A 26,249-nucleotide genomic window follows, 5' to 3' on the forward strand; every position below is an offset into this window, starting at 1 on the left:
GCTCAGTTGGTTGGAGCATGGGATACACCAAGGTTGCAGGTTTGATCCCCTGTCAGGGCACATACAAGAATCAACCAATGAATGTATGAATAAGTGGAACAACAAATAGATGCTTCTCTCTCTCCCCCTCTCCCTCCTCTCTAAAACTCAATCAATAAATATAAATATTAAAAACTCATTTGGTCACTAACAAATAAAAATCCAGTTAAGGTTGTATGTAAATATAAACTGTCTTCCCTCTCATGAAGGGTCATATAACAAACCTCCTCATACTCTGTATGGGGTGAAGAAACATTGCAGAAAGTTATTACATTCTTTCCTGAATCTGAATGACTTAAATACAAAGGAAGGCAGTTCTGTCTACCAAGCTTCACCTTGAATAGCTGCTCTTCTCCAGCTGCATTTGAGAGTAAATCTTGAAGAAAATACCAACTCTTGCTACTGAATATGCAAGCTGAAAACACTAGCTGGGAAGGCTTTTAACATAATCACTTGTATAGACCTCTATAGGTCTTTCTCTATGAGGACACAAGCCTCTGCTTACACCTAAAAAAAGGGTGTGTGTATTGGGGTGGGATGCGACAAGGGTAGAGGACTTGGAAGGCCAACGGGGTAAATTTTCTTCTAAGCTCATGGCCTAAACTTATTCATGTACTGATCAGCTACTATTTTTATAATTGGTTTACATTATAGCTCTCATTAGGCACAAACTTAATTCCTAGTCAAATCTGGCCTTCCCTTTATTTATGCTAAGAGTTATAATTTATAAGCAGGTTGGTTGCCCTCGTCAGGTAGCTAAATTGGTTAGAGCATCTTCTGATATCCAAGGTTGAGGTTTCTGTCCCAGTCAGTGCACGTACAAGAATTAACCAATAAATTCATAAATAAGTGGAACAATAAATCCGTATCTCTCGCTCTCTAAAAAAAAATCAGTTAAAAAAAAAGGCTAGTTTTTTTTCTTGTAAAATTCCTAAGGCTGCACACAGGGCAACACCAAGCAAGAACGACAGAGGCGGGAAACAAGATTTTAAATAATTCGTGAGTTCTGAATTCCTTAAAACGTGAAGGGCTCTTTTTCCTTTAGAAAAGAGGCAGGCGGGAAAGAAAAACCAAACAAGTTGAAAATGGTATGACTACGTGCCACTATAAGTATCGATGGCAGGGGGCGGGCAAACAGCCACCAGCCCCGGCAACCGGTTTCAGGCCACTTTACGTAACCTCTGGAGTGGGAGGGCCTGAATCCAAGGCTGTCGGCCGCTTTTCTCGCGCGTCCACACCCACTTAAACCCCGCCGGACGGTTCCGGTCCACGTGGCCCGCGCAGACTCAAAGTCCAATGGCACCTCGGGGCGTCGGCTGCCACACAGCGGCGGGAGTGAAGAACTGGACAGCCACCCTTCTACTGCCGGCACCCTTCCCCACCAGCCTTTCAGGATCATCGACTGGCTACCTTCGCTCTAGGATCACAACTAGCCCGGCGCAGCACCGAAATCCAACAGAAGGACGTCTCGCGAGAGCTCGGAAAGGAAGAAGGTTGGACGGGCGATCGGGAGGTGGCCAATGAGAGAATAGAAAGCGTTGATGGACTGTCCCCCGGGCCCCTCCTTCGAGCCCCGCCCGGCTGCGGAGGTCCGGGTCACCGCCCGCCTGCCCCGCCCCCCACAGTGCCCCGCTCTTCTTTTTCCCCTTGGGTTGGCGGCTGGCCTCCCTTCTTTCCAGCTCCACTTTACCCCTGCTCCACTTTACCCTAAGACTTCTCTTGGTCTCGGTCCCGAAACCGGCCTGAGGTGCTTCCCCCGCATCCTCGGAGTGGCCACATAACGACTGTCCCCTAGCATCCTGAGTTTTCTCTTTTCTCTGGGCTTCTGACTGCGCCTGCCCGCCATGAATGAGGAGTACGACGTGATCGTGCTGGGCACCGGCCTGACGGTAAGTCCAGAGTTTCTGGCGGCGGCGGCGACAACGGCCAAGAAGCCGGGGAAGACGTGCAGGCCCGGTGCGAGGGAGGGGTGTCCGGGGGCCGGGCCGCGTGAACCCCGGTTCGCTCTTCAGGGTCCCCTAGTGGGTACAGCATTTCATCGTCTTATGTTTTTGGAGGGGAGTCGAGGAAGGGCGTTGGGCTGGATGCAAGAGGCATGTTGCAGGGCGTATGGGCCTGCGACCGCACAGGGCCGAGTGGGTCGTCTCTAACTGTGGAAGGAAATACGAGGAAATGCAAAACCAAGTCAAGTGTGTGACTTAATGAGCAGCGACGGCGAAATAAAGTGGGTGGAAAATGAGTTTCACTCTACTACAGAAAAGACCCAAAAAAGCTAGGTTTGAGGAATTGCTCTCCCACCTTCCTTATGGGTTGATGGCCTCTCCAAAGTGGAAACGGAAAAGGCAGAGTGGGGGAGGGTGAAAGCCACACTCAGTTACATTTCCTATTTAGCCATCAACCACTACTAGTCAGTCTTTGTCTGCCAAAGATAGAAGATTTTGTGACAAGTCTTGGATAATTACTGTATTGTAATTGTTAGAGTTTGATTAACTTGAATTTTTGAAGAACCTTAGTGTTTCCCCCCTCCCCCACTCCAAATGAGAAGCACTATTCGTTTTTTTAACCACACTCCAGTTTCACTTACTGAGCATCTGCAGAATTGGAAATGAGTTTTCTCAAAACTTGCCTATCAAATGCTTTCTCACCTAAACTTTGCCTTCTTTTTCTTTGTTTGGTCTGTTGCTGGCCTCCATTGTCTCTTCTCATTGCTTTCCCCTAAGAAGTGATTGGTGTTGGGTTGCTGGAGGTCACGTTCTTTACTACTTTGGTCTCTTCAGGAAGTTAGAAACAGAGAATACAAGCAGAATGTGAATGGCAGGTGTTCTTAATACTATGATAAATTTATTTTCTTGGGTGTCTGTTTAGAGACCTTATGAGATAATAGTATTCTGCAAATGGTGCAGGGAGGTGTGTTGTATCTTGTACTTCTCTCTCTTAAAAAAAATACAATGAAGACTAAGACTGTTCATCTTGTAAAAGAATCCCATTTGAAGGGAGGACCATTTTCATTATTTTTGTTGAGATTTGTAGTTCTGGCTTTGGGTACTTCATTTTAACAATATTAACACTGATGTTTATATTGTGTATCCTATATAATCTGATCTCAAAGTCCTGAATCATTTAATGTGACCCACCACTTCAAATTTGATGAAGTATGTTATCTCTCAGGATCAAATTAGTATGTATGTATTTTAGGTAACACCCCAAATTAACTATGTCATTGACTTCCATTTGGCTAATTTTTTAAGAGAAAGTTGTTAGGAACCAGAATGGTACTTTTCTGGCCTGTCCTTCTGTTTAGAGTGATTTGTGGTGATTGTTGGAGAATATTCAGTTCTTAATACTTCTTATGTTTGACCAGTCCAGAAACAGATTTGTCGCTGGTTAGTAACTAGTACCAAATAGATGAGATTACATACCTAGAAAGCTATTTAGTCATTTTAAATGTGAGATACTAGGTTGAATTTCACTTATGGTGGTGAGTTGGAAGACTGTTGAATGCCTAAGTGAATAGGGCTAACCACTGCAGGATTTTGCTTTTTGGTTTTTTTTTTTTAAGTGCATAATTGGGATTTTGAACTGAGTTTAGTAGTTTGTGATGGATCTTGCCCATTGGCAGTATATTGTAAGAGCCACTTAGTTCCACAGTTTTTCTACAGTGTTGCTGATCTTTCAGATTTGCTTTTGATTAAGGTCAGTTGAAAGTGAATGAATGAGTGCAGATTCATCATCATGCAGGCTTCTACATACCTAGTTAAGAACCATTACTTTGGATCAAAGGTGCACAGTCTTATTGTGTAACAACCAAGTTAAGACAATGCACTTTATTTAGATTTCCATTTGGATTAATTGATAACTAGAAATTAGACCAGTTTTTTTCTGTCATTTTATAGCTACAATATTAATATTAACCCATATAAACCTTTCGAGATTGTTTTAAGAGATATTCTTTGAGAATTATATCAACTCAGAACAATCACATTCTTACCATCATGTATCACATTATCATCATCATGGGTGGGAGTAGTGATAGGATGATTTTGATAAGTCTTTACCTTCATTTCTGCAAATACAAGGACTCTGATTACTTAAAGATAAATTAAGAAACCACAAAGTTAAAAACCCTCAATTTAAAATTAACTTTGCGTGTTTGAAGTGAACATACCATTTAATTTTACTAATTTTTATTTTATAAATGTTTAGTGCGTGACGTTTAAGAACCTAAAAACAGATACATGCTCTCAGTTATGGATACCAAATATTACATGCTAATAGTATGCCAACTACTTTAATGTAGTTAACTTGTTACTTTTAAAATAAAATGTAAGGAAGTATGGAAATTTTTTATTTTGCCTAATGTTATGGTTTTGTACTGGTTGTTAGATAAAAAATAAGGAAACATTAATCCATAGATATTGATAGGAAGTTTAATAAAGAAGGCATAAAACAATTTGGTATGAATTAGAGCAAAATTTTCATTTTCTGTCTAGAAGAAATGAAATATTGTGTAGAACCACAACTTTTAGATAAAAGCCTTTCCAAATGATATCGTGATGGTTTTTGAACAAACTGAGGAACATAATTGACTTGATAACTTAGATTTCACACCACGAGAATTAATCACTGTTAATGCTGGAACAGTGATTTTTCTGCCTTTTTTATCTCATGGCACACATACACCAAAATTTTTTTTTTTTTGCCAATCTAACAACAAAGAAAAAATTATAATTTGATTCATTCACACCAGATGGCTGTTGTTGTGCTGGCTGTTGACATATTTTTTATTTGATAATCTAAGGAAAAAAAGGTCAGGTATTGCATGTGTTAAAAATTCTTGTGGCACACCAGTTGAAAACCCACTGTGCTACAACATAATGAAGCCACTGAGACCCAGTGAGGAACTTGCCCTCCTTAGTAGTCTCAGACTGCTTGGCTTTATGAATTCTTCAGTCTACTTACTTTTCATTTCCCTCTTTGCTTACTTTGCTATTAGGCTGGCAGCTTTTACTCTTCTTTGATTTCATTGTGTACAGACAGCCTCTGAATAGCTAATTTGCTACTTTTGATCGACTTGGGCTTGGCAATAAATTCATGAATTTTCTTACAAGTAGCATACAAAGTAAGGGTAACTAGCTCCACAGCTATTTGTGTTTCCCAAAAGTATTTGTTCTACATAGTAATTCTAGTAAGGAGTTATGAATAGAAATGTGCACTTTAGTGATATTTAGCCATATTAGTCTCAGCATTATATGTTTTAAAAATTGTGTTACATCCCAGACAGACTTTTCCCCCTTCCTCTTTATTATTAAAATTTTGTGATTTCCAAGAGGATTTTTTCCTTGATTTAAAAATCAAGTAAAAAACCTTTAAAAACCCTATAAATTGCTTTTTAGATTTGCTTGAAAATCCTTGACATTGCTGTCAAGTAGGCAAAGGACTTTATCCATTGCATTCGTGATCTGAGCCTTTATGTAAAAATGTCTTACTTTTGGAAGGTATAAAATATCTTGTAGGTAGTCTGTATTTTTAATCAATCAACCTTATGCATACTGTCCCTAAAGAAGAGAAGTAAAATCAAACATTTTAGCATAGGTAGTAGTGAGACATTTAGTTTGAAGGACAACTTGGTAAATGTTTTAGCTCACATACATTATAATCTGTAATATAGGCATACCTCAGAGATACTATTGGTGGATGGTCTTTTTGCCTTCTATTTGTAAAAAATGCACCATCTGTGAAGCACAATGAAATGAGGTATGTCTGTATCACTATCTCCCCTCTCATATTTAGTACCTGATTAAAGATTCTTGCTGGAGTAATGACTTCCTCAAAATGAATTATTTAAACTACCTGTGACTTTTGTGATCTGTTATGGGAAATAAAAAGGTAAGCACACCTTTCTGTAAGTAGCTCTTCATGTAGGGGATTAACTGTAATGAATTAATATGAGAAAAGAGCCATTGGAGAGATACACATGTGGGAATTCAGACTAGGAAATCAGGAAAACTTTGATAAAGAAAGGGAGCTGGCTTTTAAAAATATTGGTAAGCTGTGAATGTGAGGAGGAATGATTTTCTAGGCAGAGAGCAGTGTAAATCTGCGTGTGTGTGTGTGTTTAGGCACATAAAATAAGGTGTTTATTTTGCCTGAAATAGGAGGTATGAAGAGGCATAATGGGAAATAGGGTTGGAAAGAGGGCATTTCACAAGAATGTTAAAAACACTAAGGTAAGGAATTTGAAATTTTGTCTTCTAGGCAGTGGGAGAGGATTTTAAGCAGGAAAAATATAATTAGCCAAATTTCAAGAAGTTATCTTTTGATAGCTTTTAGTGAAATGCATTAGAGCAGGGGTGTCAAACTCATTTTCATGGGGTGGGAGGGGCACATAAAGGGCCGAATGTAATTTTAAGACTGTATAAATGTAACTACTTATTAACAAGGGGCAAGGAGCTTGGTGGTGCTGCCAGGTAGAAACAAGGTGCCGGCCAAAAAACAAGGTGGAGGGCTGGATTTAGCCCATGGGCATTAGCCACCTGTGCATTAGAGGAACAGAAACATGTTCCCAAGGGGCCCTGGCTGGTGTGGTTCAGTGGATTGAGCACCAGCCTGCAAACAAAAAAAGGTGGATGGTTTGATTCCCAGCCAGGGCACATGCCTGGGGTGCAGGCCAGGTCCCCAGTAGGGGGTGTGCCAGAGGCAGTCACACATTGGTACTTACCTCCCTCTCTTTGTCCCTCCCTTCCCCGTCTTAAAAATAAATAAATAAATGAATGAATAAAATCTTTAAAAAAATGTCACAGGGATGTAAAGTAAAGCAAAGGGAATATAGTCAATAATATTGATGTAACTATGTATGGTGCCAGTTGGGTACTAGATATATCGAGGGGAACACTGTGTAAAGTATATGATTGTCTAACCACCAAACTCTATACCTGCAATCAATACAAAATAAAACTGAAAGTAAATTTTGTTGAAAGAAAAAAAAAAGCTACCATATGATCCACTTAAAAAAAAAACTGGATTGAGCTCCAGCCTGTGAACCAAAGTGTTATGGGTTCGATTCCCAGTCAGGGAACATGCCTGGGTTGCTGGCCAGGTCCCCGGTTGGGGGGGTGCACAAGGGGCAATCATACATTGATGTTTCTTTCCCTCTGTTTCTCTCTCCCTTTCCTTCTCTAAAAATAAATAAATAAAATATTTTTAAAGGCGTATGCTGCCCCCACTTTCCACTGTTCAGGTTTTGATGTTGACAAATAAACCTCTAAGGTTCTTTTAAAAATTACAGTAGAATTTAGAGTTTTAATGTCTGTTTAGTTTGGTCACTTGGGATTTATCAGAATATTAATGTGTGCTGGCTTTATTCTCTTCCATGTCTAAGTTGCTCTCTGAGTAGGAAAAGCGTGGTCATTATCCTTGAAATACTCTAGTATGCTGTTTAGTACCATTGGCCTTGGAAACACCATTCAGGCCACTTCAGTACATAAGAGGTATTTGGTCTAATGTGTTTAGGTGCTGTCCAAATTCTAGTGTTATGTGTAGGGTGCTAAAGGGAAGTGAATTTATAAAAGTTATCACTGATAATGGTCCTCCCCCCTTCTCCACATATCTATACCTACTAGAGCTTTGTTGCAACTGAACTTGAAACATTTTATCTGGTTACTTCTTTTTTTTTAAGATTTTGTTTATTATTTATTTTTAGAGAGAGAGGGAGGGAGGGAGAGAAACATTAATGTGTGGTTGCCTCTCATGTAGCCCACGCTGGCGACCTGGCATGCAACCCCAGGCATGTGCCCTGACTGGGAATTGAACTGGTGAACCTTTGGTTTGCAGCCTGCACTCAATCCACTGAGCTGCACCAGCCAGGGCTGGTTACCTACTTTTTATGTAGGTAAACATGAAGTGCAGATGGAGGGCAGATACCATTAACATAAAAAAATTTGGATTTTGAAGATAGTTTTACAGTTTTAGTTAGGTTGGATGTGAATTTGTGTTCTTCTGCTCAGGTCATTGTGTGGGTGACTTCAAAAGTGATGTGGAGTACTCTCGTGTTCAATTTAAAACGAATGTGGTGGTTAATATTCATATACAAATTTCCTGGTAAAAGTTATCAATATTCTTGGCATATATGATGAATAGACTGGATTTTCTAAGTGGAACAAGAGGAAATTAATTTAGAATAATTTCTCTAGATTTAATATGCTTTGCTTGTTATTGTGTATTCATCAGATAGGTAGTGGTAGGTTTTAATTTTGAGTTGCTAATTTTAGAAGATAATACAATTTAAGCAACACTAATGTACTTCTTATGCCCAGATATGATAAATTTTAGCAATGAAATTTTGTATCATTTTTTAAAATCCTCACCTGACACAGACACCGGCCCGCAGTGTCCACGGTGTTATGGATGAGGTACGAGACACATTCGCGTGGACTACTGAGTCCTTTGGAGGAGAAGGGATGGCATGGCCACTCTCTCAAGGAGAGAGTGCACTGACCCTTGCTTTGACAGGGTTTTATGAGGTTTCAATTTGCACAGGAATACAGGTAAAGCTCATCAATCATTGTCAGGCAGTAAGGATCAAACAATAGATAGCATACAAAGAACTATTAGGGCTTCTTCTGAGCCAGTGTCTGTCAGCTAAAAGGCTACAAAACTTTGGGAAACAAACTCATTTCCTGCTTGGACCCTTATCATTTAATTGAGAGCATTCTTAGCAAGGCCGGTTTCACAGGATTTTACGTAATCGCAAGCCTGATCACCCAGGGAACCCGCCCTTTCCAGCACAGGGCTGCACTGCCTTCCAGCATTGTTTCAGACTTAAATCAGGCAGGGGAAGTAAGGCAGCCAAGAGATTAGGAGACTTCTCACAGGCAATGAGGACTCAGGCTATGTCAAAGCCGAGGGCCGAGGGTCCATCACCCCCTTTTGCTGTAGCCCCCTAAGTCCTTCCCTGGGGCCTCCATGTGATCGTGCCTGTTCCCCCCTTGGGGAATCTTACCCGTCATTGGCTAACTGATCAAGCATTGGGGGCCAGTTATGGATGAAGTAAAAGGAGCAGAAGCGGAGCTCCTGTCAGGGAGATAAGCTTTGTCTCCTTAGTGGCTTATGGTCTAAAGGTCTCTCACTCAGCCTTAGCCATGGTGGGGGGGGGGGGGGGGCGGTTACAGCTCCTGAAACCAGGCAGGGCGGGAATTGAACTGGTGATGCTTTGGTTTGCAGCCACACTCAATCCACTGAGATTGAGTGGCTAAATACACTCAAATCTCCACTGAGCTACACCAGCGAGGGCTAAATACACAATTTTTAATAAATAAATTCCATTTTTAGGGGGTTCACCCCTTGTATGTTAGTGCTTCTTTAGATTTTTTAATGTTTTGATCAAGTGAATTACTTTTTTTGGGGGTGCTATTAGAGTTGGTTTGTATAGGTAAAAATATATTCAGATGCTTATCGCTTATCAAGACCAATTAGGAAAGTGAAAAGGCAGGCCACACAATGGAAGAAGATATTTGTAATACATATAACCAATAAAGGACTTTTATATATTCAGAGTATATAAAGAACTTTTATATAGCAGTAAGAAAAAAAAGGGAAGCCCATTTTAAACATGGACAAATAATTTGAATAGACAAAAAAGAAGATAGTGTAATTATCAGTAAACTTTACAAGTGCTCTACTACCTTAGTTGTCAGGAAATGCTAATTAAACCACATCCTAGTTAGAATGGCTAAAATTAAAAGAGTAACAATACAGGCATTGGTCAAGGATTTGAAATACTAGGAACTTTCATACACTGTTGACAAAAGTGTAAATTGGTATAGCCCTCTTGGAAAGCTGTTTGACAGTATGTCCTGAACTTGGACATATTTGTATTCTCCTTGATGTATAGCCGTCCAACTTAAAGCATACATAAAAGACATGTTGAGAATGTTGATAGAGCATTACATGTAATAGTCAAAAACTGGAAACTGTCTGGATGTCCACCAATAGTAGAATGGATAAATTATGGATTATCTGTGTGGTGTATACATTCACGAGATACCTCTACAGCTCTATTACACAGTGTGTAGTCTACTGATCAGCTGCTTCTGCAACACCTAAGAACTAGAAATTCAGGTTAGGTCTCACTGAAGATACACTAAATCAAAATCCACATTTTAACATGATCTCCAGGTTATTCTTTTGTTGAAATAAAAGTTGAACAGCACTGCATTAGTAGTTCAGTGGTTCTTGATTTTGGTCCTGCAGCAGCAGCACTTGGGAAATGATATGAAATGCAGCTTCCCAGGCCCCATCCTCAGGCCTGCTGGTGCAGACGCTCTGGGGGACCTAGCAATCTCCCTTAACAGCCCTCGAGATGATGGGGATTCAAACTGATGTTTGAGAATCTGTTTAGAACTGCAGTTCCAAGAAGTTCACAGGTGATCCCTGCTGGAAAACACAGTTTTGAGATTCACTGCAAGATTAGCCTAACCTTCTGTAGAGGTCTAGAAAGAAATTATTTTAAGGTTTTGCAGGCTATATATAACCTCAGCTGCAGGCTCAATTACTTTGAAAGCCATAGACAATATGTTAATGAGCAAGTGTAGGTGTTACCAGTAAAACCTAATTCACAAAAAGCCTGCAGACTGAATTTGGCTTATGTACTTTGGGGGGACTTGTGTTCCGTAGTAGTAATGATAAGATTTTTTAATTTTTTAAAATTTTGTTTATTAAGTATTTTTATTGATTATACTATTACAGTTTTCCCCATTTCCCCCCTTTATCCTCTCTCCACCCTGCTCTCCCAACCCTCCAGCATTCCTCCCCCCTTAGTATGTCCATAAGTTGTATGTATAAGTTCTTTATGAGTCCTCTGTTTCCTATACCATTTTTTATCTTTCCTCGTCTATTTTTTGCCTACTAATTATGCTTCTTTTCCCCTGTACCTCCCCCCCCCCCCCATCTCTCCCTTCCCCCCTCCCCACTGACCTCCCTCTGTGTGATGTCCATTTCTCCTATTCTGTTCCTGTTCTGGTAGTTTGCTTGGTTTTTGTTTTCATTGTTTTTCTTTTGTTTTAGGTTAATTTGTTAATAGTTGTGAGTTTGTTGTCATTTTATTGTTCATATTTTTTACCATCTTTTTCTTAGATAAGTACCTTTAATGTTTCATTTCATAAGGGCTTGGTGATGATGAACTCCTTTAACTTGACCTTATCTGTGAAGCACTTTATCTGCCCTTCCATTCTAAATGAAAGCTTTGCTGGATAGAGCAATCTTGGATGTAGGTCCTTGCCTTTTATGACTTGGAATACTTCTTTCCAGCCCCTTCTTGCCTGTAAGGTCTCTTTTGAGAAATCAGCTGACAGTCTGATGGGCACTCTTTTATAGGTAACTGTCTCCTTTTCTCTTGCTGCTTTCAGGATTCTCTCTGTATATTTGATCTTGGATAACTTGATGATGTGCCTTGGCGTGTTCTTCTTTGGGACTCTCTGGGACTCCTGGACTTCCTGGAAGTCTATTTTCTTCACCAGATTGGGGAAGTTTTCCTTCATTATTTGTTCAAATAAATTTTTCAGTTTCTTGCTGCTGTTCTCTTTCTGGCACCCCTATAATTCAGATATTGGAATGTTTCAAGTTATCCCAGAGGTTCCTCAGCCTCTCTTCATTTTTTTTTTATTCTTGTTTCTTTGTGCAGATCCAGTTGGATGTTTATTTTTTCCTTTTGTTCCAAATTATTGCTTTGAGTCCTGGTTTCCTTCTTGTCACTGTTGGTTCCCTAAACATTTTGCTTTATTTCATTTTGGGTGTCTTTCATTTGGTTTTTCATTTTTTGACTAAGCTCAATCAGTTCTGTGAGCATTCTGATTACCAGGGCTTCAGATTTTCCATCAGATAGGTTGGCAGTGTCCTCATCGCATAGTTCTGTAGTTTTGCTGTGTTGTTTCATTTGGGCCATATTTTGTTGTCTTGGCACACAGGTCAGGTTGTTCTGGTTGATTTTTTTTTAGATTCCTTGGTTGTTGGAGTCTCATGCAATTTGACTTTCTGGCATTTTTAGTTGTTTTTTGATTTTAGATTAGTGGTTATCCTCCTTTTGGTTGTTCAAGGAAGCGAAGGATTTCTACCTATGCTTCTATCTTGGCCGGAACCGTGATGATAAGATTTTGAGTACGCACAAAACATGGATGAATGTTGAATAAAAGGCATATGCAAAAAATACATACTTCATGAGTCCATTAATTCTGAGTTCAAAAACAGGCAGAATAAATCTTTGCTCTTAGAAGTCATGAGAGTGGCTGGAAATAGGGGTGATAATGTCTGGTGGAAAGCACAAGGTAGCTTTGTGGGGTGCTCATAATGTTCTAAGTGATTTAAAACATAAAAATGCTACAATCAGTAGATAGGTTATGTGTGAATTTTAAAAATAAAGTTTCAAAGTCAGACTTCTAGGGGACAAATGGATTGTTCTTCTTTGCCGTCTAGGGTCTTTTGGATAAATTTGAGAAGCACTAAGATACATAGACTTTCCTTTGTCTTTTAAAAAAATTTAATCCCCCAAATCCTCTGGCATGACAGTTGTGAGTGAATGTGTATCCCAACTCTGTGTTTCTTCTCACTAATTGTATTCTTTCTTGTTATTTTCCTCCTATCTTAACTTGATATGTCTTAGTATATCCATGCTTTATTTACCTTTTTCCTAAGAGTGGTCCTTTGTAATACTCTGTTGGTTGTCAGTGTATTAGTGATGTTCCTAGATGCTTCCTTTAGGGCTCTAGTTATTAAACTCTTTGGTGCTAGCGTCTGTTTACACTCTTAAAAACTGAGGACCCTGAAAAGCTTTTGTTTGTATTAAAAGCTGTGTTAAAAATCAACGCTGAGCAATTTTTAAAAATTTATTAATTCACTTAAAGATAACAGTGATAAACCCATTAGGTGTTAACATGTATAACATTTTAGCTATATTTCCCAAAACAATAGCTTTATGGGAAGAATATAATTGTTTTTCCATTTTCTGCCTATCTCTTTAATGTCTTTAATGCCTATCTCTTTTAATGGCTTAAAAGATAGTTGGATTCTCTTCTCTGCTTTGGTGTTCAGCCTTTGTGATGTATTTTCTTAGCCGAAGTATATGAAGAATATCAGGCCTCATACAGATGTGTAGGTGGAAGAGGGAGAAGTGTTTTAGTAGCTTCTCAGATTGTAAATATTCTTTGATTCACACCAAAACACAAATAGCAGCTGTTTTTTAATATAAATTGCACCAAAAAATCTGCAACCACATCAGTGAACACTTCCCATTCTATTACATTAAAGTTCATTAAACTATCTTGCACTATGATTCCTCTTTTATCCTTCAGTGTGATTTTAAACATCATTTCATTGGTCATTTGGAAAATACTGGTTTACTAAGTAATGCAGAGCTCCTGAATTGTTGACACACTTCATTATACAATACCAGAAACTCATATTTGTAGATATCATCACTGATATTTTTTAAGTATTGGGAACCTCACACATACAAGAATTCAAATTTTCATTCAAAATTTTGACTTTGTTTTTGGCAACAAATACTGTTAGTTATGTCCTTGACATTAATTTTTGAGAAAATGTTTGAGTCTGAGTAACCATAGTTTCTTGGTCAGTGGTTCTTTTAAATAAAAATAATGATTCATAAAAAGAATAGCTTGTTCAGCTTATAAATCAGTCACACAAAAGGTTTTCCTCTAGCCAGAGTGGCTTTGTGTGTACACACAATAGGGACTGTATTTTTTGGACTATAAGATGCAACCCTCTGCATTTAGTAGAAGATGGGGGTGTGTCTTATAGTCTGAATGTGGTTTATGACTTGCTGTGGGGGAGGGGTGGCGGAGAGGGGATCATAGGTTATTAAATCTTTTACCACATTTTTGCTTCAAAAATGTTTTTCCTATTTTCCTCTAAAACCTAGGTGTGTCTTATGGTCTGGTGTGTCTTATAGTCCTAAAATACGGTACTTTTTAATGCTTCATCAAGGACATTAGGTGAAATTGGCCTTGTGGTTTGAAAGCGTGTGCACCTGGCAGTATAGAATATAATGGCTAGTGCAGTTAAGAGCTACTGCCTTAATCCATTTTATCCAGTAGTGATCTTTCTCTACCAGTGCTGTTGTCAGCACAGTGGAAAGTTGTGTTATAAAAATAGCTTTAACGCTGGGGCCCACAGAGATCTATAGACTACACTTTGAACCCTGCTGTAGGGCTTTATCCTTAAAGTACATCATATATTGCACCTACATGTGTTAGTTACTAAAATAATGTGTCATGAGAGGCTTTTAAAAAAAGCATGTTTGAAACATACTTTAACACTTTCCTTCTTTTGAAGATGCTTATGCTTTCCTTGTAGGAATGTATCCTATCAGGTATAATGTCAGTGAATGGAAAGAAAGTTCTTCACATGGATAGAAATCCATATTATGGAGGAGAAAGTGCATCTATAACACCTCTGGAAGATGTAAGTATTGGAATAATTAATATGCCTTTTATACTTTGGTCTTTTACTTTACTCTCATCTTTACTCTTTAGAAGTATTAATTTTTTATTAACTGGATTAGCTGTAGTATCGTAATTTTTAGGAGCTCCTTATTTGGGGCTTGCGGAAATTGAAATTGAAATTGATGATGACCTAATGTGCCAGGCCCAGTGCCAGTGCTTTCCTTGTGGTCTAATTTATTTCCCCAGTCACTCAAAGAAAGATTTTTATCCTCATTTTTTTAGACAAAATAGTCTCAGTGGGGTTAAAAATGACAGAAATGGGTTGTGCACCTAGGTTATATGACTACAAAGCTTAATTCCTTTTGCTATACATGTGCCCTATTCCTACTCTTTTAGAAAAGAGCACATGAAGCATTTGCAAAGTGTATTTTACTAAAGGTATTTATTTCTCTAGGTAACATTTGTTCAACATCCACATGTATGGATATGAACTGTACTGTGTTTTTTAATAGGCGATGTGTATATATCAATTATTTCTTCAATAATGACTGATGAAATAAGCTTAATATTTATATAAAAACTTTTAAAAAAATACTCAAGATATACATAAATGTTGAAAGAGAACTACTGAATCAGAAACTTCCATCTGGATTTAACAGTTAACATTTTGCTGTGTTTGCTTAATGTCTTTTTGTATTACTCATGGAACCATTGACGTTAATAGCGTGATCTGAATATTTCAGAATTCATCTGCTAAGAGTAACATTCTCCTACATAGTACTGTTATGACATTTAAGAAAATTAATGATATCCAGACCATATTCAAGTTTTCCTGTGATTTCCAAGAATGTTGTTGTTGAGTAGTAGTGTTACTGTTTTCAAGCCAGTTTAAACATTGCCTTTGGGTTGTTTCTCCTTATTTTCTTAACCTACTGAAGTCTGTCCACTTTATTTCTTTTTTCCTTTGAAAAGTCCAGACTAGTTTATAATAAAATATTTTTGGGTGCTTCACATTGCATCACATCAGCATGGCTCCACTGTTGATGATAGTAAGTTTGACCCTGGTAAGATGATTACCACCAGAACTATTTATTGTGAGTAATCTGTGGAGTACCATTCCTTCCATGCCTAATACAGTTATTAGTTGATCTTCAGTAAGATGAGTAAGCTGTCTTTTTTTCCTTTCCTTTTTCTTGTGTGAATATATGCAAGGATTTTTTTGTGAATATATGCAAGGATTTTTATTAAGTAAATATGTACCCACTTTGCTTATTCTGTGCTACCTTGGCAATATGTAAATTTGAATATTCTCAAAGACAAGCTTACACCTAGAGCTTCTACTTATACAAATTATAAATGAACTGGAACTAATTTTGTCTTTTTTGATATGGAGAATCCAAAATTTATTTTTAACTCCTTATGTAACTACAGAAGCAAAATTAAGCTTTAAACTATCAAAGCTTCTGATAGCTTTCTATTCAGGAGAGAATGAGTTTAAATGATTTCGACAAATAAGAAGGGAAGTATCTGTAGAACTACTGTGTTATTGACAAATTGTTTTGTAGTCTTGCTTTTCTGCTAATAAAAACAAACACCACCTTTGCAATACTTATTTTAGCATTTATTAGTTTAGTATATATATTATTTAGTTTACCTGGGTATTATAACTTCACTGACAGTTTTATATGATTAAAAATGAAATGCCCTTGTTATACTTTACCTCATGTAGTGGTATTATTATATCAAAATCATCTCATCAAGAAAGCAGTTGCATAGTATATTAAAAGTTAAATTTTGTTACATTATGGCTATTTTTGTTTTGGTTTCAGTTATACAAAAGATTTAAAATACCAGGAGCACCACCAGCATCAATGGGGAGAGGAAGAGACTGGAATGTTGACTTAATTCCCAAGTTCCTTATGGCTAATGGTAAATAATCCTAATTTAAATTTATGACAATCTGATTTTAGAGTAGAAACTAAGTCCTGACGGTATTATTCCAGGTATGTGCAGATGCATTTTTTTTAATGGTTACAGCATGGTGAGTAGTATGGTACATTAGAAATGTCAAGAATAAATAAAAATGCCTGGCTGGTGCAGCTCAGTGGATTGAGCGCAGGCCTGCGAACCAGAGGATCGCAGTTCGATTCCCAGTCAGGGCACATGCCTGGGTTGCAGGCCATTTCCTAGCAGGGGATGCGCAAAGGGCAACCACACATTGATGTTTCTCTCCCTCCTTCCCCTCTAAAGATAAATAAATAAAGAAATAAATCTTTAAAAAGAATACATAAAAATGGAGGGAGCCCTGGCTGGTATGGGTAAGTTGGCTGGAGCATTGCCCTGTAAACCAAAAGATTGTAGGTTTGGTCCCCAGTCGGGGCCCACAGGGCGCGTATGAGAGGAATCCGGTCCATGTTTCTCACGTTTTTCTCTCTCTCCTCCCTCCCTTCCCATCTCTTTAAACTCAATTACTATGTCCTTGGGGGAGGATTTAAAAAAATGGAGGGAAATGGGTTGACTTACTAATTATTGGTTCTGAAGAAAGAAAATTATAATGTGGCACAAGACGACATACATGTCAAAACTGTAAGCATTTATAACAGGCTTTCTTCTGATGCTTTGGTGGCACTTAGATAATTTGGCCTTCAGAAGTAATGTCTTCCTAGTTTGTAGGCTTTTCAAGTTATTTTCTAAAATATTTTTTCTCATTTTTATTAAGAGGAACTGAGTATCTTTTGAGATTGGTGTGATATTGTATTGTCTTTGTCTCAGATAACATTGAAAAACTAAATTGTTAGTATAATGTCCACTAAAATAAAGTATGTGCCACCACCCTTCCCCCTTATTTTGAGTTTATATTCTGTAATTTTAAAAAATTATTGATTTTTTTTTTAGGGGGGAAAAGAGAGAGAAAAGACACTGACTTGCTGTTTCACTTATTTATATACTCATTGATTGATTCTTGTATGTGTCCTGACCAGGGATCAAACTTGCAACCTTGGCATGTTGGAATGTTGCTCTAACTAACTGAGCTACCTGGCAAGGGCTGTAATTTATTTTAATGCAAAGGTCTTATTTGAATTTTTTCTGAAATAATTTAATGTTAACTAAATTGTTTTGAGGTGAATTGTAAACTCAGAATTTTTTAATATAAGTAATACAGTTCCTAAAATTAGAAAACAGATAAACAGAAAGGAAATAAAATTTGTATAACCTGCCAGGCTATATATATATATATATTTTTTTTGTTTTGTTTTGTTTTGTTTTGTTTTTCTTTCCAGTATGTTTTTCAATAGATAAACTGAATTTCTGAGAGAGGGTTTGTGTGATAAATCTCGTTGTATACTCCTTGAAGTGTATTACGAAGGATAAAGGGAATGAATTCATAAGGCTTTTTCCTTTATATTGCTAATCACCAGTAGACTGTGAGATTGTCCCTTTCTCAGTATCTTTACCAAACTCAGATACTCAGTTTCGTTTTTGTCATGTTATTGTACTAAAAGACAAAATAATGGATTTTTAAAGTATTTATTAGAGGGTGAAATGATTTCCAGGTGTTTATTAGCTTTTATATTACTTTGGTGAACTGTTTAGCCTTGTGCTTTGCACATTTTCCTGTTGAAGTTCTGTGTTTTTTCTTACTGATGTAATGAGCTCTTTATAAAGGCTATTAAATCCCCTTTAAAAATATGTTGAAAATATATTTCCCAGTTGTGATCGGCCTTCTATATTACTGCTGTATGTGTGTGTGTGTGTGTGTGTGTGTGTGTGTGTGTACAAAAGCTTTTAAATTTCATGGAGTCATTTAGGTTGAGCTTTCTTCCTTTCATTATTTTTTATTTGCAAGGCTATGCTTAAAATTTTTCTCTTGCCTCAATGTTATAAAGATACTACTAATACTTTAGTTTTATTTTTATATTTTTATTTTTTCACCTATTTTCTATTATAAATTTTCTGTTTTATTATCCTGTTGTTTGAGTAGAGACTGAATTTTTTCAAAATGGCAAGTGAGTTGACCCTCAACACGATTTATATTTTCCACTTTGATTTAAACTTTTATAATATATTAAGTTCTTATATGTGGGTCTACATTGTTTTTCACTAATATGTGCAGTAATTAATGTAACTGTACAGTGTACTTTAACATCTGGCTGCGTAAGGCTCTTTTTATTATTTCATGTTCTTAAAGAACCTTTTTATTTTGACTAAGTGTGTTCTTTCAAATGAGCTTTAAAATAATTTTATTTGGTGTATAAAAGCATGCACAACTAACCAGAACAATAAATCGATGTTTCTTTCTCCCTCTCTCTCTAAAATCAGTTTTTAGGAAAATAGAAATAAAAGTACATTTACTGCCCTGGCTGGTGTAGCTCAGTGGATTGAACACAGGCCTGTGAAGCAAAGGGTCACCAGTTCGATTCCCAGTCAGGGCACATGCCTGGGTTGCAGGCCAGGTTCCCAGTCCCCAGTAGGGGACATGTGAGAGGCAACCACACATTGATGTTTCTCTCCCACTCTTTCTCCTTCCCTTCCCCTCTCTCAAAAAATAAAATATTTTTTTAAAAAGTACATTTACTAATACTAATGGCTTCCCAGTGTTTTCTTAGCATTGTCTAGTAGCTCCTACAAAAAGTCCTCAAAGTCTTATTTTATTTTTATTTATTTATTTTTTACCAATACAAAATTTTAATTCACAAAAGTTTAATGTGAAAATGTACGAGACTCAATTTTTATATTGTAGTAAAACAGGAGATGTGGAGAGGGGACTCAGAAGCCGTTGGTTTCTTTGGTGAACATGGTCATTCTTTATACTCCGTGCCAAGGCTTCTGACACGATACTGGTGCCTCGTGTTACCACCGTTCCAGTATTGTTCTGTTGCCCGCTAGTTGCCATCTCCACTCATTCATCTATCACAAGATTCATAAAGGGGTCAAATCCCCACAAGATTCCTTGGACATGTGTGCCACCATTTAATTTCAATGATAACCACTTCTCCATAATTTTTTTTAGCTTGGGGTGGGCAAGCTTTGCTCGTGGTGTTTATTCAACAAGCTCAAAGATAGCTCCAGAAGGAATTCTTTGTCGCTTACCCAAAATCTTATTTTAAATGAGACAATCAGAATGCATGCCTAGCTGTTAGCATATTTAGAAGTATTTTTTTATAAGGTTTATTTATTTATTTATTTATTTATTTATTTATTTATTTATTTATTTATCTTTAGAGGGGAAGGAGAGAGGGAGAGAAACATCAATGTATGGTTGCCTCTGATGCGTCCCCTGCTGGGAGCTGGCCTGCAGGGAACTTGCTTGCAACCCAGGCATGTGCCCTGACTGGGAATTGAACTGCGATCCTCTGGTTCGCAGGCCAGTGCTCAATCCACTGAGCTCTACCAGCCAGGGCATATTTAGAAGTATTTTTTAATGTTTCAATTTCAAGATTAATAACTTCATCAACTTGCTTTTGTAAAAGTCACACATAATTATTACAGGTGTGAGATTCAGAATTATAATACTACTTCAAATAGGTTGGGTTTCTTTAAAGTTTCCGTTACATTTTAAAGAGAGGCAACTGAGGCAAAACTTTTGAGGAATTTGTGCTTTTCAGGTTCTTTCCCCCTTCCCTTCCCCCTTCCCTCTCCCCTTCCCTCTTTCCCCCTTACCCCTTTCCCCCTTTCCTTTCTTTCATTAAATCTTCACTTAAGGTATGTTTTTAAATTGAATTTTAGAGAGAGAGAGAGAGAGAGAGAGAGACAGAGTGAAACATCGATTACTTGCTTTCTCTGTGTGCCCCAACCAGGGATCCAACCCACAACCTTTTGATGCACAGGACAGTGCTTCAATCAGTGGAGCCACCTGGGCTCTTTTTTTTTTTTTTAAGTTGATTTTAGAGAGGAAGGGAGAAGGAGGGAAAGAGAGAGAGGAACATTGATTTGTTGTTCCGTTTATTTATGCACTCATCGGTTGATTCTTGTATCTGCCTTGACCAGGGGGTGACCCAACAACCTTGGCCTATCAGGACAGCACTCTAACCAGCTGAGCTACTCTGCCAGGACTATCGCTCTAGTTTTTAAGGGTAGTAGGATATAGGTAACAGTTTGAATTGTGTGACTTTTATAGGTCAGCTGGTTAAGATGCTGCTTTATACAGAGGTTACTCGTTACCTGGACTTCAAAGTGACTGAAGGGAGCTTTGTCTATAAGGGAGGAAAAATCTACAAGGTTCCTTCCACCGAAGCAGAAGCCCTGGCATCTAGTAAGTAATTTTATTTTATTTTCTTTGTTAAGATTTTACAATGGAAAATGAATCTTAGGGATTAAACTTAATGTCCCTTTACATCAACCATCATTCACTCATTCAATCAACAAACACTTACTGAATGTCTGTTATGTGCCAGACAGCATTCTGGGCAGTTGAGAATACTTCAGTGAATGGGGTGCTCAAAATTGTCTACCCTTTCGAAGTGTAAAGAGAGTTTAAATGACCATCTGTATATCATGTAGCTTGTTGCTGGTAAGTCTTGAGCCTACCTAGGTCTAGAAATGCTCTTTTTATTATAATAATTCATAAGAGTTATTTTTTTTTGTTTCCTATGTGTTAGGCTTTGTGCCAGACACACTTCACATTTTCTTACTTGGCTTTTAAAACCACCTTATGGGAAGAGGAAAAAAAAAAAAAACCACCTTATGAGATAAGTTTTTATTTTAATAGAGGAGGAATTTCAAGCCTGAAATCGTGTAGGTGTTTAAGTAGAAGGATGGGAGTTGAAACCCTGGTAGGATTGCTCCAGAGCCTTGTATTTAATCACTGTGCTAAGCCGATCTCCTAGCCTGTGTTATCCAACCTCCTGAAAAAGAAAAGACCTCTGGTCTGGCAAAACCCATCTTCTGATTGGTGGTATTGCTATTCTCCAAAATCTTTATTTTTAGGAATTTCCAGTGAGTATGGAGTGATTTTATTTTTTGCCCTAAATATTTCCTCCATTGGGTCAACCATAGATCCTTGGTTAATGTTTTCTATTCTGATCTCTCTTTTAAATAGTAAACACCCCTAGAAAAGACCTCTGTTCTTTAGAATGTTGTAGTTATTGTGCAGGGCAGTTTGAGAAAGAGCAAATTTGTATAACTATAAAGGGTAGATGAGTTTTATATACTAAATGTTTTAGGAGTTTAGAGGAGGGAAAGGTTTGGTTGGGAGAAGAGGAAAATAATTGATAAATTCCAGTAATTTTATTTTGGCATAAGTGTGGAAAAACATTTTCATTTATTTTGGCAATTTCTCTAACTCCATTTATTTACTTTTTGCTATTAGGGGAGAAAATACTGGGCCTAAAATGTTGAAAGACACTATAGCCAGATACTAAAAAAAAAAACCCACTAACAATTAGTTAGAATTGACAATTGGGGAGGGAAGGGAATGGCTCCTAATTAAATTGAAAGGAGTTAGTTGTGTAACCATGGGTTAGAAAATATTTTAAGTCTTAAATGACAGTGAATTTAATCTAAAAAAGTATTGTCGTAGAAATAGTTCAAGAGTTTGGATATAATCTTTTTAAACAAAGTTTATACTCTTTCCTTTTTTATTCTCTTTGAGCTCTTATTTATATATCATTAAACTTATTTTTAATTATATTTGACATGCAGTATTACATTAGTTTTAGGTGTACAACAAAGTGATTAGACATTTATATAACTTAAAAAGTGATCATCACAGTTAAGTGTAGTACCCACTGGGCACTGTACATCATTACTGCAGTATGATTGAGTATATTCACTATGCTGTACATTATTTCCCCCTGACTTATAATGAGCAGTTTGCACTTCTTAATCCCCTATACCTTTTTTGCCCATCCCCTACCCCCTCCTACCTGGCAACAATCAGTTTGTTTTTTGTATTTGTGTTTTATTTGTTTTTTAGATTCCACATATAAGTGAAATCATACAGTATTTGTCTCTCTTTGATGTATTTTACCTCTGGGTCTATCCATGTTGTAACATGGCAAAATGTTCCTTTTGATAGCTGGGTAATATTCCTGTGTGTGTGTGAGAGTGTGTGTGTGTGTGTGTGCACGCGCGCGTGTGCGCAAGAGAGAGATAATCTGTCTTCCTTATCTATTTATCTGTTGATGGATACCTAGCTCGCTTTCTTGGCTGTAATGAACACAGGGGTACATGTCTTTTGAGATTAGTGTTTTCAGTAGCTTTGGATAAATACCCCAGAAGTGAGATTGCTGGGTCATATGGTAGTCCTATATTAATAGCTTTAACTACCCCTTTGATTTTACAAAAATTGAAGGACTTAACTTTTGGCAGTTCTATTTTTCCCTTTTTAATTTAATTTTTTCAAATATATGAAATGTTTACATGACCTGAAAGTCAAAATTATATTAAAAATATATCTCGTGTGTAATTCTTATTCTTAATTTTTTCACTCCATTCTTTCTAACCTGATAAATAATTTTTACTTGTTTCTGGTTTATCCTTCCTTTTGCAAAAAAAGCTAATATGTTAGTATATATATTTTTAAACTTAGGCTTACTGAAGTATAATATTCATAGAGTAGAATTTACTGGTTTTAGTATATGATTGTATGAATTGTTACCAGTAGCTCACATTCACTGAACATTATGTGCCAGCATGTTTGCACTAAGTACTTCATGTATGTTATTTAAATTTATTTCATATAGTCCTCTACTACAACTCTGTGAGAGGTGGGTGCTATTATCTTTATTTTACAGATGGGAAAACTGAGGTATGCCGGTGTGAAAGAGAAGCACAAAGTAGTGTAACTCCTGCCTGGTAGAACTGTTCGGAAGTCAGATTCATCTGACTCTAGACCCCCGCACTCTTAGTACTGTACTGTATATAGTCTAGAAATATAGTTTATTTATTTTAGTGTAAGAAGGGAGGGAGAAAGAGAGGAAGAGAAATATCCATATATGAGAGAAACATCAATCAGTTGACTCACACACGCCCCCAACTGGGGACCCAGCCTGCACTGCAACCCTGGCACGTGCCCTGACCAGGGATTGAATTGGTGACCTTTCAGCTCCCAGGCTGGCACTCGGCGCACTGAACCACATCAGCCAGGGTTTAAAAAATATTTGAACAAATCACATAGTTTATGATTTTCTTTCTTGGTGCTAAACATTTCTAGTTCCTGAAGTGGTTTTTCATATAATGTGCTCTCTTGATCTCTTGGCCACTTTTGGGGGGGAAATTCTCTGATTTGCCAGACCAGACATAATACTCCAAATGTTGTTTGGTTGGTATCAGTAGGACTGTTACTTACTAGGCAAGTAATATAGGCAATACATTTCTATTAATATAGCTTGCTGCTGTTGGCTTTTTCAAGGAACGGTAGACACTATTGGTTTGTGTGATAGATAGTTCATGGTCCCAACTAAAACCCCAAGTTTCCAGTAAATACTTGTTTTTTGGACAGATGTTATTTTTGTCAAATCAGTGAGAAATGTATATGGCCTCTAGAGTAATGTTAAAATCAAATAGTATGTTCGGAAACGTTTTGAGGAGTTTTCATGAGCAGCTTTGAAGTGTGCCTAGTAAAATCTGTCTTTTATAGACAGAAGATTTGAGGCATCTATTTTATGTGTAGCACCTTGACATCAGCAAGTTACCTTTGATAAAACAGATCTAAGTGAATCCCAGGGCTTGTGGCATTCTGAGGAGCCGTGTGTGCTGCAGCGGCTAGCTGCTCATCTGGAGTTAGGTCATTTGGGTCCTTCGTTAGAATTTTGTGTTGTGTGCTGTCATATCTTAGTTTTTGTGTGATAATAATTCTCCAATTATTTTTAAAATTCTATGGTCATACCTTACACCCGTTAGTTAATTGGGAAGCTTTTATCTTTTCCCTTATTGAAACTGCTCTGGATTTTGTAGCTTTTTGGGGTGGGGGGCAAATAAACCTCTGTACAAGTGAATGAAGTAAAGTCAGATCATTTGCAGTGAAGGTAAGACTACTCAGGGGACTATTCTGAAAAATATTTTTTTCTAATTTTATTTAATTTGAATTTTTTCTTTCTATATGGTATATACAGTATATGAATAAATAAATTTATTTTCTATTTATTTCTACCAGACGTTAATTATATGGATTGAATGTTGAGCACTTGCTTTGTGCCAGGTACCCTTCTAGGTTTGGGAGTAGGGAGGGTTCAACAGCAGGACGAAAGTAAACAGGAAGTGCTTTCCTAATGAAGTTTACATTAGTGGGAGATAAGCTATAAATAAGAAAAAATATGTCATGATGGTAATAATACTGTGTAGAAAGTTGGGAGGAGGAGGGAGTATGGGGGGCAGCAGTTTTCGATAGGAAGGCATAATTATAGAGGTAGCTGTTACAAAAATTATACAGTAGGAACTGTATAATTTGAACTCTTTAAATTTGACTTTCAGAATGAGCACTGGATCTCCAGAATGTTGGTAGTTGCAGTGGTTCTGGTTCTAATGCCATAAGCACTCGTCATGCAGGTCACTAGTTGGCACCATGCATGGCAACACGAAGGGTGGGGAAGCCGCCGGAGCATCTCTTTTTCTGTGACACAGGAGTAACCTGCAGGGCCGATTCTGTCCATCAGGCATAAGGATGAGGGGCGGGAGGGAAGGAAGTGAAAGGAGAGGAAAGGGAAGGTTAAGAAAACCCTACAGATTTTTATTCTGACTTCTAAAAAGCTACGTAATCCCTAGTAAACTGTTGGTGGTAGCTGTAGGTTCCAACAGGCATTGTCCACATATGATGTCTGAGTTACAAGTGCATTGAAGTAGCGACTCGTGTTTCTTTTTGACTGCTTTACTCATACCCCTGACAATTAAGCTTGTGCCTTAATTATCGTGCTGATAAGGTGATAGAATATTTCCTTTTAACCTTACACCTTTTACTGTGTGTACATTCTGTCCATTTTTTAAAGCCGAGTTGTAAATATTTTTTAATGCAGTCAACTGTCATTAATAACCTCATGATCATTTGAATTTTCATTTTTGTTGGTTTCAATTATAGTCTTGTGAAATGTTAAAAATATCAAAACATTAAACTGTCAACAGATATAAAACAAAAGTTTGAGTTATTTTTAAAGCTATTGTTGTTTTTGGAGGTATCTGTACAGTTTAGGAAAGGAGGAAGGAGGAGACTGTAAAACCAGAATAATTTCTTTTCCTTTGCCTGTGTCTTTTTGCCAGCTATATACCAGTTGTAGGAATACTGACTAGTAGGAAGAGTTGAGGATTTATGTGGTAGTTCATAGCTGTCTACTCATCTGCTTTTCAGTGTGCAAAGCAGTGAACTGGTTATTTAGGACTTCATTAAAGTAAGGGACTAAGCAGCATGATCAGTTTCTAAATTTCTTTAAAGTCAGTTTGTTTTTGGTAGCTAAGCTTCTATCCCATTAAATGTTGGAATGTATCTTAGTATACAGAAAAAAGAAAAGGAAGAGCATTTAGAATTTTAGGCATGTGGCTGAGTATCGATCAGAGTAGTTAAAACAATATTCAGCTGGATGCCTTCATAAAAGTTTTGTAAAGTCATGTTTACCTTGTATCTAATAAGAGACATAATTAGATATACTACATTTAATTAATTGTAATTGTACTCGTAATTGTACTGTAAAATTGAAGACCTAACTGATCTTTTGTTAACATGTCAGTTTATTTTAAAGTTGTCCAGACTCTCATACCTTAAATTGCACGTTGCGCTAGAGGAGCCTCAGACAATAATATGGCACATGTAAACTTTTTCTTTCACTC

The 26,249-nt window shown here is 37.4% G+C and overlaps 1 protein-coding gene and 1 pseudogene across 1 annotated transcript in view; one reads left to right on the plus strand and one right to left on the minus strand.

The window, feature by feature from the left end:
- Nucleotides 1–1,309: 1,309 nt before the first annotated feature.
- GDI2 (GDP dissociation inhibitor 2) overlaps nucleotides 1,310–26,249 on the plus strand; it is a 32,922-nt gene continuing 7,982 nt past the window's right edge. Inside the window, exons 1-4 of the mRNA XM_053665853.1 lie at nucleotides 1,310–1,928; nucleotides 14,404–14,511; nucleotides 16,322–16,421; nucleotides 20,611–20,745. Of these exons, the coding sequence (XP_053521828.1) occupies nucleotides 1,884–1,928; nucleotides 14,404–14,511; nucleotides 16,322–16,421; nucleotides 20,611–20,745 (388 nt within the window). The 5' untranslated portion in view covers nucleotides 1,310–1,883. The remainder of the gene's footprint in view (nucleotides 1,929–14,403; nucleotides 14,512–16,321; nucleotides 16,422–20,610; nucleotides 20,746–26,249) is intronic.
- LOC119057794 (small nuclear ribonucleoprotein G-like) lies at nucleotides 19,216–19,491 on the minus strand (annotated as a pseudogene).

The sequence above is a fragment of the Artibeus jamaicensis genome, unplaced genomic scaffold (genome assembly GCF_021234435.1).
Source record: "Artibeus jamaicensis isolate MK-2021 breed Jamaican fruit bat unplaced genomic scaffold, CSHL_Jam_final contig_426, whole genome shotgun sequence".
In the NCBI taxonomy this organism is placed as follows: Eukaryota; Metazoa; Chordata; class Mammalia; order Chiroptera; family Phyllostomidae; genus Artibeus; species Artibeus jamaicensis.